We start from the raw sequence: 17,273 nt of genomic DNA on the forward strand, positions 1-17,273 counted from the left end.
TCAAAGTAGAATAACATGGAAAGCATATAAATCTATAGGGGAAGGAAGGCGGGGTAGGGGTCGTCCTCGAAAGGGTTGGAGAGAGGGGGTAAAGGAGGTTTTGTGGGCAAGGGGCTTGGACTTCCAGCAAGCGTGCGTGAGCGTGTTAGATAGGAGTGAATGGAGATGAATGGTACTTGGGACCTGACAATCTGTTGGAGTATGAGCAGGGTAATATTTAGTGAAGGGATTCAGGGAAACCGGTTATTTTCATATAGTCGGACTTGAGTCCTGGAAATGGGAAGTACAATGCCTGCACTTTAAAGGAGGGGTTTGGGATATTGGCAGTTTGGAGGGATATGTTGTGTATCTTTATATGTGTATGCTTCTAAACTGTTGTATTCTGAGCACCTCTGCAAAAACAGTGATAATGTGCGAGTGTGGTGAAAGTGTTGAATGATGATGAAAGTATTTTCTTTTTGGGGATTTTCTTTCTTTTTTTGGGGTCACCCTGCCTCGGTGGGATATGACCGACTTGTTGAAAAAAAAAAATAATAAAAACTTAAAGGATTTAATTTTTGGAACATTATTGCAGTACAGTATACATATGGAACCTTACTCTGGGTTGCAAATCTTACTGATATTATTTTTATTGTTTGCACAGTACAGTGTTTGTAGTGTACATGCTATACTTTTATTTCATGTTTTAAATATACATTCAATTTTATATGGCAAGAATTAACATCTCGTATGTATACATTTAGAGCTATATGACTCCTTATAGCCCTGTAGTGGAAAAATAAATTGTAACTTGACATTGTTCAACAGGGTACTGGGGCCACGTTGTATTCTTTCATCTATCCACCGCAAGGAACCTATACCTCAGCTCCCTTCACCTATACATAATACTGCAATGAAGGGTCTTGTCATCACTACATCTGGATTTAGAAAAGAAGCAAAGGCAGAACTCCAGTGTCTGGTTGAGAGGATGGCAGGCATCTACTTAAACATCTTCCATACAAATGTCACACACGTAGTAGCAAATTCTGTGGGAAGCGACAAATATTTTGTGAGTATTTCTCATATTTTTAGAAATTAATGAGCACTTCAACATATATCCAGCACACCGTACAGAACATCAGAAATGAGACAAAGCAATCACAAGCTTCTAGCCATTTCTCACACTTTAAAATAGGAATTCTTTCAGAGGGAATAGCTTTGACTTGTTCCATACTCATTATATACGGGATATGATCAGTTTGTAGCAGCATATAGTAATTCTTTTCAAGATAGATTTAATATTGCAGTTGATATTTTCCTTTCAGGTTGCAGTAAAAGAAGAAACTCCTATAATGACTGGTGAATGGGTGAAAGCTGTATGGAAAGCTGCAAGTGAGGATTTTCGTGAAGATATATTAGCCACTGATGAACAGTTTCTGTCCTATGCATGTCCAGTATTTAAAGGCCTTGTTATATGTGTGTCTCAGATGCCCCGCAAAGAAAAAGAGGCACTAAAAAAAATAATTGAGGAAAATGGTAAGGGTTTCTTGTTTTTTCTGATGTTTATTTAGAGTACAATATAGGTATGTGACATATATCACTGTAATAGGGAAGGAGTAAAAAAGGCTTTGAGTTTTAGGGGCTTGTTCATCCAGCAGGCTTGTGTAAGCAGGTTAGATAGGAGTGAATGGTCAAGTGATTTTAACCCTTTCAGGGTCAGATCCCCTGCTCAGAGAATTGCTCTCAGGGTCAAAGAATTTAAAAAAAAAAAAAATTCTCATGAAGTGATGGAGAATAGTTTTCCGAAGGTAATGAAACAAAAAGTATGAAATTTGATGGGAAAACTTATGGAATTACGTTCTCGTGAAATTAGCAGTCTTGGTGATATTTAGGCATCAGCAATTTTGCCCACTTTGAGTCTTATTTTCAGCCAGTTTTATTGTTCCAGTTGAGCAAAAATTTCACTAGTATTCGTTCTATTGATTGAATACAAGAAACTGCCTGTTTATCTATTTCAACTACCCAATAAAGTGATCTGAAATCAGTAATTTGGCCAATTTCACACAGAATAAACAATGTAGAAATTCCTGGCATTAGAAAAAATTTCATCTGCTCATTAGTTGTGTCCCCAAGCCTCTCTATTATGCTGCTTTCCATTTTTAATTTTTATTCACACAAACAATAGAAGACTTATTGTTATGCAGACTACTGCATTATTGTAGTAATTATATAAATAATGTCAGCGCATTTGTAGACACTTATTACACCGACCAATTGGACACATATTGGACAAGTGACGTAATTTCTGTGCTCTGGAATATTGTCAAAAATCAAACATTTATGCAACTTTGAGCTCAATTTCAAGCTACTTTCAGTTCTGAAACCAATCAAAATCATCTCTATTTCTATAATGCATCTTCCAGTCTATCAAATGAGACCATAAAAACCGAGAAAAACTAATTTTGGGTGTGATTTACAGGGCCCCAAATCTTGATAGGGAGTGCAGTAAACTTCTATGGGACGAAATTCGTAAGGCATCTACATACGAAAATGTTGTGCTAATGGGAGATTTCAACTATAGACAGATTGACTGGAGCAATTTGACAGGAAATTTAGAGTCAGGTGACTTTCTTGATACGATCCAGGATTGTTTTTTAAAACAGTTTGTGACAGAGCCAACTAGGGGAAATAACCTCCTTGACTTGGTTCTTGCCAGTAGGGAAACACTAATTAATAATCTTGAGGTTAATGATGAGCTTGGGGAAAGTGATCACAAATCACTCAGTTTTAATATATCATGGAATTCCCCTAATAATGGCAATCAAGTCTCCGTCCCTGACTTTCGCTTGGCTGATTTCATAGGATTGAAAAATTACTTAGGTGGGCTGAACTGGAATGACCTGACTAAGGGTCAGGTAGGTGGTGATGGTTGCCGATATGATGCTTTCCAGGGCATAGTTCTAGCTGCTCAGTCAAATTATGTTCCAAATAGGGAAATCAGATCAAACAAAAATGATCCTAAATGGATGAACAATAGATTAAAATATCTGATTGGTCAAAAGAGAGGCATATATAGGCAAATCAAAAGAGGAGAGGGGCAATTAAGAAATCGATATATTCAGTTAAAGAGAGAAATAAAAAAGGGAATTAGAAAAGCAAAAAGAGATTATGAGGTTAAAGTTGCAAGAGAATCGAAGACTAACCCAAAAGAATTCTTTCAGGTATACAGAAGTAAGATCAGGGACAAGATAGGCCCACTCAAAAGTTCCTCGGGTCAGCTCACTGACAGTGATAAGGAAATGTGTAGAATTTTTAACACATACTTCCTCTCAGTTTTTACACAGGAGGATACCAGCGATATTCCAGTAATGATAAATTATGTAGAACAGGACGATAATAAACTGTGCACTATTAGGGTCACAAGTGACATGGTCCTTAGGCAAATAGATAAATTAAAACCTAACAAATCCCCAGGCCCTGATGAACTGTATGCAAGGGTTCTAAAGGAATGTAAAGAGGAGCTTAGCACACCTTTGGCTAATCTTTTCAACATATCACTACAAACTGGCATGGTGCCAGATAAGTGGAAAATGGCAAATGTGATACCTATTTTCAAAACAGGTGACAGGTCCTTAGCTTCGAACTATAGACCAATAAGCCTAACCTCCATAGTGGGAAAATTTATGGAATCAATAATTGCCGAGGCAGTTCGTAGCCACCTTGAAAAGCATAAATTAATCAACGAATCTCAGCATGGTTTTACAAAGGGGCGTTCCTGCCTTACGAATTTATTAACTTTTTTCACTAAGGTATTTGAGGAGGTAGATCATGGTAATGAATATGATATTGTGTATATGGACTTCAGTAAGGCTTTTGACAGGGTCCCACATCAGAGACTATTGAGGAAAATTAAAGCTCATGGAATAGGAGGAGAAATTTTTTCCTGGATAGAGGCATGGTTGACAAATAGGCAGCAGAGAGTTTGCATAAATGGGGAGAAATCAGAGTGGGGAAGTGTCACGAGCGGTGTTCCACAGGGGTCAGTGTTGGGCCCCCTGCTGTTCACAATCTACATAAACGACATAGATGAGGGCATAAAGAGCGACATCGGCAAATTTGCCGATGACACCAAAATAGGCCGTCGAATTCATTCTGACGAGGACATTCGAGCACTCCAGGAAGATTTGAATAGACTGATGCAGTGGTCGGAGAAGTGGCAGATGCAGTTTAATATAGACAAATGCAAAGTTCTAAATGTTGGACAGGACAATAACCATGCCACATATAAACTAAATAATGTAGATCTTAATATTACGGATTGCGAAAAAGATTTAGGAGTTCTGGTTAGCAGTAATCTGAAACCAAGACAACAGTGCATAAGTGTTCGCAATAAAGCTAATAGAATCCTTGGCTTCATATCGGGAAGCATAAATAATAGGAGTCCTCAGGTTGTTCTTCAACTCTATACATCCTTGGTTAGGCCTCATTTAGATTATGCTGCACAGTTTTGGTCACCTTATTACAGAATGGATATAAATTCTCTGGAAAATGTACAAAGGAGGATGACAAAGTTGATCCCATGTATCAGAAACCTTCCCTATGAGGATAGACTAAGGGCCCTGAATCTGCACTCTCTAGAAAGACGTAGAATTAGGGGGGATATGATTGAGGTGTATAAATGGAAGACAGGAATAAATAAAGGGGATGTAAATAGTGTGCTGAAAATATCTAGCCTAGACAGGACTCGCAGCAATGGTTTTAAGTTGGAAAAATTCAGATTCAGGAAGGATATAGGAAAGTACTGGTTTGGTAATAGAGTTGTGGATGAGTGGAACAAACTCCCAAGTACCGTTATAGAGGCCAGAACGTTGTGTAGCTTTAAAAATAGGTTGGATAAATACATGAGTAGATGTGGGTGGGTGTGAGGTAGACCTGATAGCTTGTGCTACCAGGTCGGTTGCCGTGTTCCTTCCTTAAGTCAATGTGACCTGACCTGACTAGGTTGGGTGCATTGGCTTAAGCCGGTAGGAGACTTGGACCTGCCTCGCATGGGCCAGTAGGCCTTCTGCAGTGTTCCTTCGTTCTTATGTTCTTATGTTCTTATATGAAAATATCTACACGGCAAAGTTACTGTTTTAAATCAAAACATGTCCGCAGTTTTTTTCTCATTATGCACAGCTTGCTGTAGGGTTTTTTATATAGGGTGCACACTTAACATATAGACCCATTCTCATATCTAGGTCCAGATTTACTGTTCACAGATGTCTGAGTGAGCTGAGCTCGTGGCATAGTACTATGGAACTGACCCCGCGCTTCAAAGCTGTAGTACAACGGGGCTCGTCCTGAAAGGGTTAATGGAAGTATTGTTGGAGTGTAAACAAGGTAACTTGTAGGAAGGGATTCAGGAAAACTGGTTAGCCAGAGGTCTGCTGATACTACATTTCAGATTCCCCTCCAAAATTAAAACATATCCTTCTTCCCTCCAAAGCACAGGCACTGTACTTTCCACTTCCAGGACTAGAGTCCAGTTTAATGGTTTCCCCGAGTCCCTTCACAAATATTACCTTACTCACGCTCCAACAGCTCATGTGTGTATATATTGTTCTAATTTGTTCATTTCCTTCCCAACCCTTCACGCATTCAGTTTTTTCTGCTTTTATAGTATTAATTTATACAGTACTGTACTTTTAACTCTTGTACTCCCATTTTCTTTCATCATTATTTTTCCTTTTTCTCCATAGTGTATGGAATAAATGGGAATGGATACTTATACTCTTGTTATAAACTAAAAATATTTAAACATCTATTAGTAATCTGTAAATATCAGAAGAAAGTTAGATCTTTTATCATTTTAGTCATACTATTGAATATTTATAAACTGATATTTCTTATGACCTGTTGCCCTGGGTCACTCGGTAGTACTTAGCTGAACAGAGGATCATGATCAAGGGCTGATGTCTTTATTATTAAAATCATTAGCGGTGTGAATCGTGGTCATTAGAGGCGACTGTTATCACAAGTGGGGAGAGGCTTATGGCCCATGGTTATTAATCCTATGATAGGTCATGAAACATTGCTGGTGTTGGTTATTCTTTGCACAGTCAAGAGGGTGTTTGGCAGTGAATTTTGTCATATTAGGCCATGTGACTGGTGTTGACTGTTTTTATTATTTATTAATTTCCTCTATTTATCAGGTGGCACATACTCCAGTACCTTGGACATGTCTGGTACATCTGTGCTTATTATACCCACTCCGGAGGGGGATAAGTACAGCTATGCTCGAAACTGGCGCATACAGTGTTTGACTCCTGATTGGATCTATGACTCTGTTGAGCATGGCTCTGCTGTTCAAATGGATGGCTATAAAGTTACAAATCGTGGAGCCTCTACCCCAACCAGCGATACTAGTAATGCAAATAGTAAGTTTTAGAGAACTATGACCATACTTCACTCTTATAAACAACTTTTAAATATGGTAAAGTTTAGATGTATAAATGACCCTATTTTGACATGCAGTAATAATCATAGTAAAATCAGTCAATTATAATTTTAATTAATTCTGTGAAGATTGAATAATTTGCGTATTCTTATTGCAGTACTTCCGGACATTTCTCTTTGTAGCACCATAAATATGACAGCAGTGTCAAAAATGTCACAAGTGAATGAGACGGTAAATATGGAGACATCAATGGCTTTGAAAAAGGAATCTGTTGCTGATGAGAGAGGTAAGTTTTTATTTAATGCTATGACTGAGAAAGTGAACTAAAATTTGACTTCTAAGCCTTAGAAAATAGGAAATGAAATTCAGTGTAAATGGGGAATTTTTTTTTAATTCACTGTCGACTAACATCGGTAATTCACTATCGACTAACATCGGTAATGTTCTTGTTTATTTCCTCTTATCTCCATGGGGAAGAGGAACAGAATTCTTCCTCCATAAGCCATGTGTGTTGTAAGAGGTAACTAAAATACCAGGAGCAAGGGGCTAGTAACCCCTTCTCCTGTATGAATTACTAGGAGGAATAACATCTTGTAGGAGTGAGGAAGAGCCAGTTGCGAGTGTGGGGGAAGTTCGTGAGGCAGTAGGTAAAATGAAAGGGGGTAAGGCAGCTGGGATTGATGGGATAAAGATAGAAATGTTAAAAGCAGGTGGAGATATAGTTTTGGAGTGGATGGTGCTATAATTGAATAAATGTATGGAAGAGGGTAAGGTACCTAGGGATTGGCAGAGAGCATGCATAGTTCCTTTGTATAAAGGCAAAGGGGACAAAAGAGAGTGCAAAAATTATAGGGGGATAAATCTGTTGAGTACCTGGTAAAGTGTATGGTAGAGTTATTATTGAAAGAATTAAGAGTAAGACTGAGAATAGGATAGCAGATGAACAAGGAGGCTTTAGGAAAGGTAGGGGTGTGTGGACCAGGTGTTTACAGTGAAACACATAAGTGAACAGTATTTAGATAAGGCTAAAGAGGTTTTTGTGGCATTTATGGATTTGGAAAAGAAAGTATGACAGAGTGGATAGGGGGGCAATGTGGCAGATGTATGGTATAGGAGGTAGGTTACTGAAAGCAGTGAAGAGTTTTTATGAGGATAGTGAGGCTCAAGTTAGAGTATGTAGGAAAGAGGGAGATTATTTCCCAGTAAAAGTAGGCCTTAGGCAAGGATGTGTGATGTCACCGTGGTTCAATATATTTATAGATGGGGTTGTAAGTGAAGTAAATGCGGGTCTTGGCAAGAGTGTGGAGTTAAAAGATAAAGAATCACACATAAAGTGGGAGTTGTCACAGTTGCTCTTTGCTGATGACACTGTGCTCTTGGGTGATTCTGAAGAGAAGTTGCAGAGGTCGGTGGATGAATTTGGTAGGGTATGTAAAAGAAGAAAATTAAAAGTGAATACAGGAAAGAGTAAGGTTATGAGGATAACAAAGATTAGGTGATGAAAGAGTGGATATCAGATTGGAGGGAGAGAGTATGGAGATGGTGAATGTATTCAGATGTTTGGGAGTGGACGTGTCAGTGGATGGGTCTATGAAAGATGAGGTGAATCATAGAATTGATAAGGGGAAAAGGGTGAGCGGTGCACTTTGGAGTCTGTGGAGACAAAGAACTTTGTCCTTGGAAGCAAAGAGGGGAATGTATGAGAGTATAGTTTTACCAATGCTCCTGTATGGGTGTGAAGCATGGGTGATGAATGTTGCAGCGAGGAGAAGGTTGGAGGCAGTGGAGATGTCATGTCTGAGGGCAATGTGTGGTGTGAATATAATGCAGAGAATTCGTAGTTTGGAAGTTAGGAGGTGTGGGATTGCCAAAACTGTTGTCCAGAGGGCTGAGGAAGGGTTGCTGAGGTGGTTTGGAAATGTAGAGAGAATGGAGCGAAACAGAATGACTTCAAGAGTGTATCAGTCTGTAGTGGAAGGAAGGCGGGGTAGGGGTCGGCCTAGGAAAGGTTGGAGGGAGGGGGTAAAGGAGGTTTTGTGTGCGAGGGGCTTGGACTTCCAGCGGGCATGCGTGAGCGTGTTTGATAGGAGTGAATGGAGACAAATGGTTTTTAATACTTGACGTGCTGTTGGAGTGTGAGCAAAGTAACATTTATGAAGGGATTCAGGGAAACCGGCAGGCCGGACTTGAGTCCTGGAGATGGGAAGTACAGTGCCTGCACTCTGAAGAAGGGGTGTTAATGTTGCAGTTTAAAAACTGTAGTGTAAAGCACCCTTCTGGCAAGACAGTGATGGAGTGAATGATGGTGAAAGTTTTTCTTTTTCGGGCCACCCTGCTTTGGTGGGAATCGGCCAGTGTGTTAATAATAAAAAAAAAAAGAAAAACTTGTTTTTATTTTTGGATCACCCTGCTTCAGTGGGATATGGCTTGTTTGTTGAAAAAAAAATGAAAATAAATTTCTTATTAGTGTTTCAAAGAATGGAAAACTTTTTGAGCAGAGTTTAATGTACCACAAGGTCTGCAATACCAGTTTTCCCTCCTTAATAATAACCTTGTTCAGGCTTGTAGTTGACTCCTGCTACCTTTGTTTTTTATGGAATGCTCTTTTTTTTCTAGTAGCATTTCAACCCACTTCAAATCTCTCTCAAATATCAAATGAATGTCCAATGTAATGGCCTTCTTTGACATGGAGCAAATATGACATTCCTTACAACTCAGTGGAATAGTTTGAGAGATTAATACTACTACTGATATGTGACAATAATTCTGCAGTACTGTTTTAAAATCAAAACAAAGGCTGTCCTAAATATACTAAATTGATTGGAAAAACTATACAGACCCATAGGCTAACCAACTAGAGGAATGATTAATTTTTTTTTATTTTTTGCTATATTACAGACATTTTTGAAATTTTCAGTGAATCTTGGACTGGAAGCTATTGAAAATCTAGATTTGCAACAAGCATTGAAAGCTGGAGTCTTTTTGGATGGATGCAAGATCTTCTTGTTTGGATTTACCACAGCACATATGGAAAAGCTGCGCCGAGTCCTTAACGCCGGAGGAGCAACTCGCTTCAATCAACTGAATGAATCTGTTTCTCATGTTGTTTTAGGTCTGTAAGGCTTAGAAATATTTTGTTCCTCTTATGGCAGAGTGATCTTTACCCGGCTTTTATTTTCATTGGGTGGAGGAGGTACCCACGTGGCAAAAAAAATTATTCTGGAAAAATTTCAGTAGAGAAAATCAGAAGTGATACTTCCATTTTCCACATTTCACATAACCCCAGTACTACCACGCTAGGTAAGCGTCCACAGCAAAAATTCCCTCATTTCCCTAAAGCCTCCCAAATAAAAATAGTAATAATAATAATGCTGCTCTGCAACAAGCCTTTTAACCTTCCTTTCCATCTGGATAGCCACAACAAAGTCTTCCTTGTATAGAAATTCTAGTGCCACCCCTGGAATTATCTAAGAAAATAAGTTGCCAATTATTCACTCTCATAAATTGATTGCTTTCATAATTTGAACATGGGCTGAATATGGCATGATTGGGATGTAAAGGAGTTGGTGTTGAGATGATAATCATAGATTACTGGATTGGGAGCTTTGCAATCTGTATATGGAAAGGCTCTTTGAAAACATAAATGGACCAGATCAGATCAGGGTTATATCTTAATAGGTTGCCTGGTGGTTAGAAAGGCATATTTAGAGGGGCATCCCAGTGGTTAGAAGGGCATATTTAAATGGGCTGCCTAGTGGCTCATTTGTGCTTTGGGAAAACAGTATCAGGTGTAAGTGGCTAAGTTAACAAGTTCAACTGAATAATGTTAAGGTGAGCTAAATAATATTTTTCCTTGTGTATATCTGTCCATCTTGTATTTACTCCTCTCTCTTTTTAACCTTTGACTGTCGCAGCCGTATATACAGTATACGTCTTACGAGGTACCGTGTTTGACGTATATATACTCGTAAATTCTAGCGGCTTCAAATCAAGCAGGAGAAAGCTGGTAGGCCCACATGTGAGAGAATGGGTCTGTGTGGTCAGTGTGCACCATATAAAAAAAATCCTGGAGCACGCAGTGCATAATGACTTTGTGGTCTATTTTTGTATAGTATTTATGGTTGTATTCTCGTTTTCTTGGTCTCATTTGATAGAATGGAAAACATATTATAGAAATAGACGTGATTTTGATTGATTTTACTATAAAAAGAACCTGGAAATGGAGCTCAAAGTAGGGGAAATGTTTGATTTTTGCCAATGTTCAAAAGTAAACAAATGATGTCATTGTCCAATAAATGTCCAACTAGCTATTCTAATATGCAATCATGAATGGGTTGATGTTATTTATACAATTATTACAGTATTGCAGTAGTCTGCATAATAATAAGTCTTCTATTTTTTGTTTGAATAAAAATTCAAAATAGAAAGCAAGAGTAATATCAGAGGGGCCTGGAGACATGACTGATGAACAAAGAAAATGTTATTTTAGAGCCAGGAATGTCTGCATTGTTCATTCTGGACCTTATTTTGAAATTGTCATATTTTTTAATTTTCGTGAAATTGGCCAAATTGCAAATTTCTGACCACATTATTGGGTAGTTAAAATCAGTAAATGGGCAGCTTCTTGTACTCAATCGATAGAAAAAATGGAGTTCTAAAGAAATAGCTATGAGTTTGGTAGGGTGGAACAACGGAATTAGCCGAAAATAGGGCTCAAAGTGGGCGAAATCGCTGATTTGTAAATATCGCCTAGGTCGCTAACTTCGCGAGAGCATAATTCCGTCAGTTTTCCATCAAATTTCGTTTTTTTGGTGTCATTACGACCGGGAAAAGATTCTCTATCATTTCATAAGAAATTTTTTTTTTTTTTTAAAATTTTGCGACACCAGGAGACACCTCAGGATTGGGGGTTGCGACAGTCAAGGGGTTAAGATGGGTAGTTGATTTTCATCCTTCTCCAGGTATCTTCACTAGTCTTTTGCCAGGCACTTCTAATTGTTCATTAATCTTAATGCTTTTTCTATTCATTGTCTTGCACTTCTATCGGCTTACAACAACAATAATTAAATTAAATATAAATGTATTTGTTAACAGGAAAAAGAGGTGAAGAACTCCTCAGTGCTACCCAGACATGGATGGCCAAGCCCCATGTTGTTTATGCTGATTGGATTATAGAAAGCATCAAACAGAAACGACCGGCAGATGAATCTCCATTTGCCTATTTGCTGGACCCTGAAAGCTGTAATATTTCGAAGAAAGCAGTTAAAATTTTGAAAAGTTCTACATCTACTTCACCAAATAATAATGAAACCTTTGTGGATGAAGAAATTCTTAATCAGTATTTAAAAGCACCAAAATACGAAGATGTAAAGGATGTCACTGTGAATGAATCGGCTAATATGTCTTCTCTCCCAGACTCTCAAGCTTCTTTCTTGCCAGGAATATTCAGTGGTAAGTTACTGATCAGGTAATTTGTGTTTAAGGGTGAGTAAGGTAACATGAATGGATTCAGAGATGATGATTAGGCAGACTTGTGTCCTGGAGGTAGGAAGTGCAGTTCCTGCACTCAAGAGGAGTGAGAATACTGTAGTTATGGCCATTTGTGTGATGTCAGCACGCTTCTGCTTCGGTGGGAAACAGAAAGTACGTTTAAAAAATTATTCTTTTTGTATTTATGCTTATTGTTTACTTTTTACTACTATGCTTATGTATAGAATGTATTTAAGTATTAGTTACATTCAAATTTTCATAGCCTCTGTAATTACTGTACTAGTCTCTCTACTCAGCTTATCTTGCATAGGCTGTCAATTACAGTATTTAGCAAACTATGCTTACAGATTTTTATTTTTTTTTTTACCCTAGGAAAAGTGTTTACTGTGTCTGGTTACAGTGAGGAGACAGTTGAGGACATAGTTACAGGAATCCTTGATGAAGGAGGAAAAATTGTTCCCCTAAATTACCAGGGCCATGTTCATTTTTCATTGCTGAGCACTGAGGGACGTGGAACAATTCATTCCAAAGCAGAAGAAGTAATATCACCAGTTTTCATTGAAGATTGTTTAGAAAAGAAGGTAAACAATTCTCAGTCTTAAAAAATGAGTAAACAAATTGAATTGGCTTTGTAATTATTTCTTTCTTTCTTTCAACACACCGGCCATATCCCACCGAGGCGGGGTGGCCCAAAAGGAAAAACGAAAGTTTCTCCTTTTACATTTAGTATTATATACAGAAGAGGTTACTAGCCCCTTGCTCCCGGCATTTTAGTTGCCTCTTACAACATGCATGGCTTACGGAGGAAGAATTCTGTTCCACTTCCCCATGGAGATAAGAGGAAATAAAAAAGAATAAGAACTAGAAAGAAAATAGAAGAAAGCCCAGAGGGGTGTGTGTATATATATGCTTGTACATGTATGTGTAGTGTGACCTAAGTGTAAGTAGAAGTAGCAAGACATACCTGAAATCTTGCATGTTCATGAGACAGAAAAAAGGACACCAGCAATCCTACCATCATGTAAAACAATTACAGGTTTTAGTTTTACACTCACTTGGCAGGACGGTAGTACCTCCCTGGGCGGTTGCTGTCTACCAACCTACTACCGAGGTTGTAATTATTGCCCAATTTAAATTTGAGTTTCAAGCATGATTTTATTTTGTTTTTATTTATTGAGGTACCCCAGTAGGACAGTGCTTGAAGACCCATATGGGTTTCCTGTAGTGGAAATCCCAGGAGTTCCACCTGAAATATGTCGTGGTTACCCTTAGTAGTATTTGCTGCTTCGGCTTGAAGGATCCTCGCACTCTTCATGTTTTAGTATAGGGGCTTCTTTCATCACCACTTGTAAGTCATCTTTTGTTTTGGGAGCCCAATAAATCTTTAAAGCCCAGTTGTTATCCTTACGTAGTAGAGTAAATACATCTCTGAACATGTGTTTTGAGTTGATTTAGCTAGGCCCTTGGTGGCTCTGTGATTGCCTTCAAGATTTGCCAAGGTCTTTATTGTTTTTCTAGGATACCTGCTCTGGATGGTCTTTTGCTTTATTGAACAGGCCTTGTGACAGGAAGAAAAGTGATAACTGTTTAGCAGCAAGGAAAATTTTGCCTCATCCTGGATTTGAAGGACCCAAGCCTTTACATTCCTATGAAGAAGTTCATAATGCAATCCTCCTCCTCCTAGGCTCGCTTTCCTTGTTTCAATCAGGGTGAGCTGCTGCCATTGACCTTAAAAAGGTTATCCTTCCATTTTTTATAGTGTGAAATATAAGCCAATTTGTGACTGCCTTTCAGGCATAGTATGATGCAGTGGATTTTTTGACACATTTGCCAGCCTTCTTTTTTAGGATGGATTTGTGTTCACCTGCTTAGAATACTATGACATTCCAAGTGTTTTATGACAGTTGCCAGTGACTCGGGTACCAGCAGTAGCACATCATAGATTTATGGTATTTACACACATTTGAATTCTTTTAATTTTTTTTTCCACAAGACCCTATTAACCCTTTCAGGGTCTGTGCCATAGTTCTACAGTTTTGAGTTGAGGGTCCAAACCGTAGATCTACGCCATGAGCTCAGCTCGCCTTGATAAGCTGTGAGCAGTAAATTTGGGCCTAGATATGAGAGAATACATCTATGTGGTATGTGTGCACCACATGAAACAAATTCTGCAGCACACGGTGCATAATGAGAGAAAAAAACCGAGACTAATTTTCTGTTAAAACAGCGACTTTGCAGTGTTTTTTCGTATGTGTTTTTTATAGTTGTAGTTGCGATTTCTTGGTCTCATTTGATAGAATGGAAGATATATTACAGAAATAGAGATGATTTTGATTGGTTTTAGTACTGGAAATGGCTTGAAACTGAGCTCAAAGTAGCGGAAATGTTAAATTTTTGCCGATGATCAAGAGTAAACAAATGACCTCACATGTCTAATACACACCAGCTGGTGGGTCTAATATACATTCACAAATGTGGTGATAGTATTTATACAATTATTACAATATTGCATAACGGTAAATCTATGTTTTGGTTTGAATAAAAATTCCTTATGTGAATAAAAAATCAAAATGGAATTCATTTGTAAAGCCAGAAAACATAACTAATGAACAGAGGAAATGTTAGTTTAGTGCCAGGAATGCCTGCATTGTTTATTCTGGACCCTATTTTGAAACGAATACCATTTTGAACTTTGCGTTAAATTGGCCAAATTTCCAATTTCCGGTCACTATTTTGTAGTTGAAACAGTTGACTTGGCAATTTCTTGTGCTCAATCGATAGAATAGAAGTAATACTAGTGAAATAGCTAAGAATTTGGTCAACTGGAATAATGTAATTGGCCTAAAATGGGAGTCAAAGTCGGCAAAATCGCCAGTGCGGAAATATCACAGACACAAAAATTCGCGAGATCATAATTTTGTCAATTTTCCATCAAATTTCTTACTTTTTATTTTATTTTTTTTTTTTTTTTTTTTCAACAAGTCGGCCGTCTCCCACCGAGGCAGGGTGACCCAAAAAAGAAAGAAAATCCCCAAAAAGAAAATACTTTCAATCTCCTGATTGCTGATGTTATGAATGAAAAGAAGTTGGCTGCCCTGGCCCTAAGCGAAACAAAGCTGAAAGGGGTAGGGGAGTTTCGGTGGGGAGAAATAAATGGGATTAAGTCGGGAGTATCTGAGAGAGTTAGAGCTAAGGAAGGGGTAGCAATAATGTTGAAGGATCAGTTATGGAAGGAGAAAAGGGAATATAAATGTGTAAATTCAAGGATTATGTGGATTAAAATAAGGGTTGGATGCGAAAAGTGGGTCATAATAAGCGTGTATGCACCTGGAGAAGAAAGGAATGTAGAGCAGGGGGAGAGAGATTTTGGGAGATGTTAAGTGAATGTATTGGAACTTCTGAACCAGGTGAGAGAGCAGTTGTGGTAGGGGACCTCAATGCTAAAGTAGGAGAAACATTTAGAGAGGGTGTGGTAGGTAAGTTTGGGGTGCCAGGTGTAAATGATAATGGGAACCCTTTGATTGAACTTTGTATAGAAAGGGGTTTAGTTACAGGTAATACATATTTTAAGAAAAAGAGGATAAATAAGTATACAAGATATGATGTAGGGCGTAATGACAGTAGTTTGTTGGACTATTTATTGGTAGATAATTCTGTTGAGTAGACTTCAGGATGTACATGTTTATAGAGGGGCCACAGATATATCGGATCACTTTTAGTTGTAGCTACAGTGAGAGTAAAAGGTAGATGGGATACAAGGAAAATAGAAGCAACAAGTAAGAGAGAGGTGAAGGTTTATAAACTGAAAGAGGAGGCAGTTAGGGTAAGATAAAAACAACTACTGGAGGATAGATGGGCTAGTGAGAGTATAGGCAATGGGGTTGAAGATGTATGGGGTAGGTTTAAATATGTAGTGTTAGTGTTCAGCAGAAGTTTGTGGTTACAGGAAAGTGGGTGCGGGAGGGAAGAGGAGCGATTGGTGGAATGATGATGTAAAGAGTAGTAAGGGAGAAAAAGTTAGCATATGAGAGATTTTTACAAAGTAGAAGTGATGCAAGGAGGCAAGAGTGTATGGAAAGAAAATGAGAGGCTAAAAGAGTGGTGAAGCAATATAAAAAGAGAGCAAATGAGAGAGTGGGTGAGATGTTATCAACAAATTTTGTTGAAAATAAGAAAAAGCTTTGGCGTGAGATTACCAAGTTGAGGAAGCCTAGGGAACAAATGGATTTGTCAGTTAAAAATAGGAGAGGAGAGTCATTAAATGGAGAGTTAGAGGTATCGGGAAGATGGAGGGAATATTTTGAGGAATTGTTAAATGTTGATGAAGATAGGGAATCTGTGATTTCGTGTATAGGGCAAGGAGGAATAACATCCTGTAGGAGTGAGGAAGAGCCAGTTGTGTGTGGGAGAAGTTCATGAGGCAGTGGGTAGAATGAAAGGGGGTAAGGCAGCTGGGATTGATGGGATAAAGATAGAAATGTTAAGAGCAGGTGGGGATATAGTTTTGGAGTGGTTGGTGCTATTATTTAATAAATATATGGAAGAGGGTAAGGTACCTAGGGATTGGCAGAGAGCGTGCATAGTTCCTTTGTATAAAGGCAAAGGGGACAAAAGAGAGTATACCTGGTAAAGTGTATTGTAGTTATTATTGAAAGAATTAAGTGTAAGGCAGAGAGTAGGATAGCAGATGAACAAGGAGGCTTTAGGAAAGGTAGGGGGTGTGTAGACCAAATGTTTACAGTGAAACATATAGGTGAACAGTATTTAGATAAGGCTAAAGAGGTTTTTGTGGCATTTATGGTTTTGGAAAAGGCATATGACAGGGTGGATAGGGGGGCAATGTGGCAGATGTTGCAGGTGTATGGTATAGGAGGTAGGTTACTGAAAGCAGTGAAGAGTTTTTACGAGGATAGTGAGGCTCAGTTAGAGTCTGTAGGAGAGGGAGATTATTTCCCAGTAAAAGTAGGCCTTAGACAAGGATGTGTGATGTCACCGTGGTTGTTCAGTATATTTATAGATGAGGTTGTAAGAGAAAGGAATGCGAGGGTCTTGGCAAGAGGTGTAGAGTTAAAAGATGAAGATTCAAACACAAAGTGGGAGTTGTCACAATTGCTTTTTGCTGATGACATTGTGCTCTTGGGAGATTCTGAAGAGAAGTTGCAGAGGTTGGTGGATGAATTTGGTAGGGTATATAAAAGAAGAAAATTAAAATGAATATAGGAAGGAGTAAAGTTGTAAGGATAACAAAATGATTAGGTGATGGAAGATTGGATATCAGATTAGAGGGAGAGAGCATAGAGGAGGTGAATGTATTCAGATACAGTGGAACCTCAAAAATCGAACTTGATCCGTTCCAGGAGCTAGT

At 38.4% G+C, this 17,273-nt stretch overlaps 1 protein-coding gene across 10 annotated transcripts in view; it reads left to right on the forward strand.

The window, feature by feature from the left end:
- The window catches only part of mus101 (mutagen-sensitive 101), a 103,976-nt gene that overhangs the window by 9,491 nt on the left and 77,212 nt on the right, over window positions 1–17,273 (forward strand). For all 10 annotated transcript variants that reach the window (XR_011391657.1, XR_011391658.1, XR_011391656.1 and 7 more), the window contains exons 4-10: window positions 808–1,048; window positions 1,305–1,515; window positions 6,174–6,398; window positions 6,576–6,704; window positions 9,336–9,530; window positions 11,513–11,869; window positions 12,281–12,489. Coding sequence is in view for 6 of the 10 variants with exons in the window: in XM_070082224.1 (XP_069938325.1) it covers window positions 808–1,048; window positions 1,305–1,515; window positions 6,174–6,398; window positions 6,576–6,704; window positions 9,336–9,530; window positions 11,513–11,869; window positions 12,281–12,489 (1,567 nt within the window). In the remaining 4 variants the exon portion in view is untranslated. The remainder of the gene's footprint in view (window positions 1–807; window positions 1,049–1,304; window positions 1,516–6,173; window positions 6,399–6,575; window positions 6,705–9,335; window positions 9,531–11,512; window positions 11,870–12,280; window positions 12,490–17,273) is intronic.

Source organism: Cherax quadricarinatus, chromosome 7, assembly GCF_038502225.1.
Source record: "Cherax quadricarinatus isolate ZL_2023a chromosome 7, ASM3850222v1, whole genome shotgun sequence".
Classification (NCBI taxonomy): Eukaryota; Metazoa; Arthropoda; class Malacostraca; order Decapoda; family Parastacidae; genus Cherax; species Cherax quadricarinatus.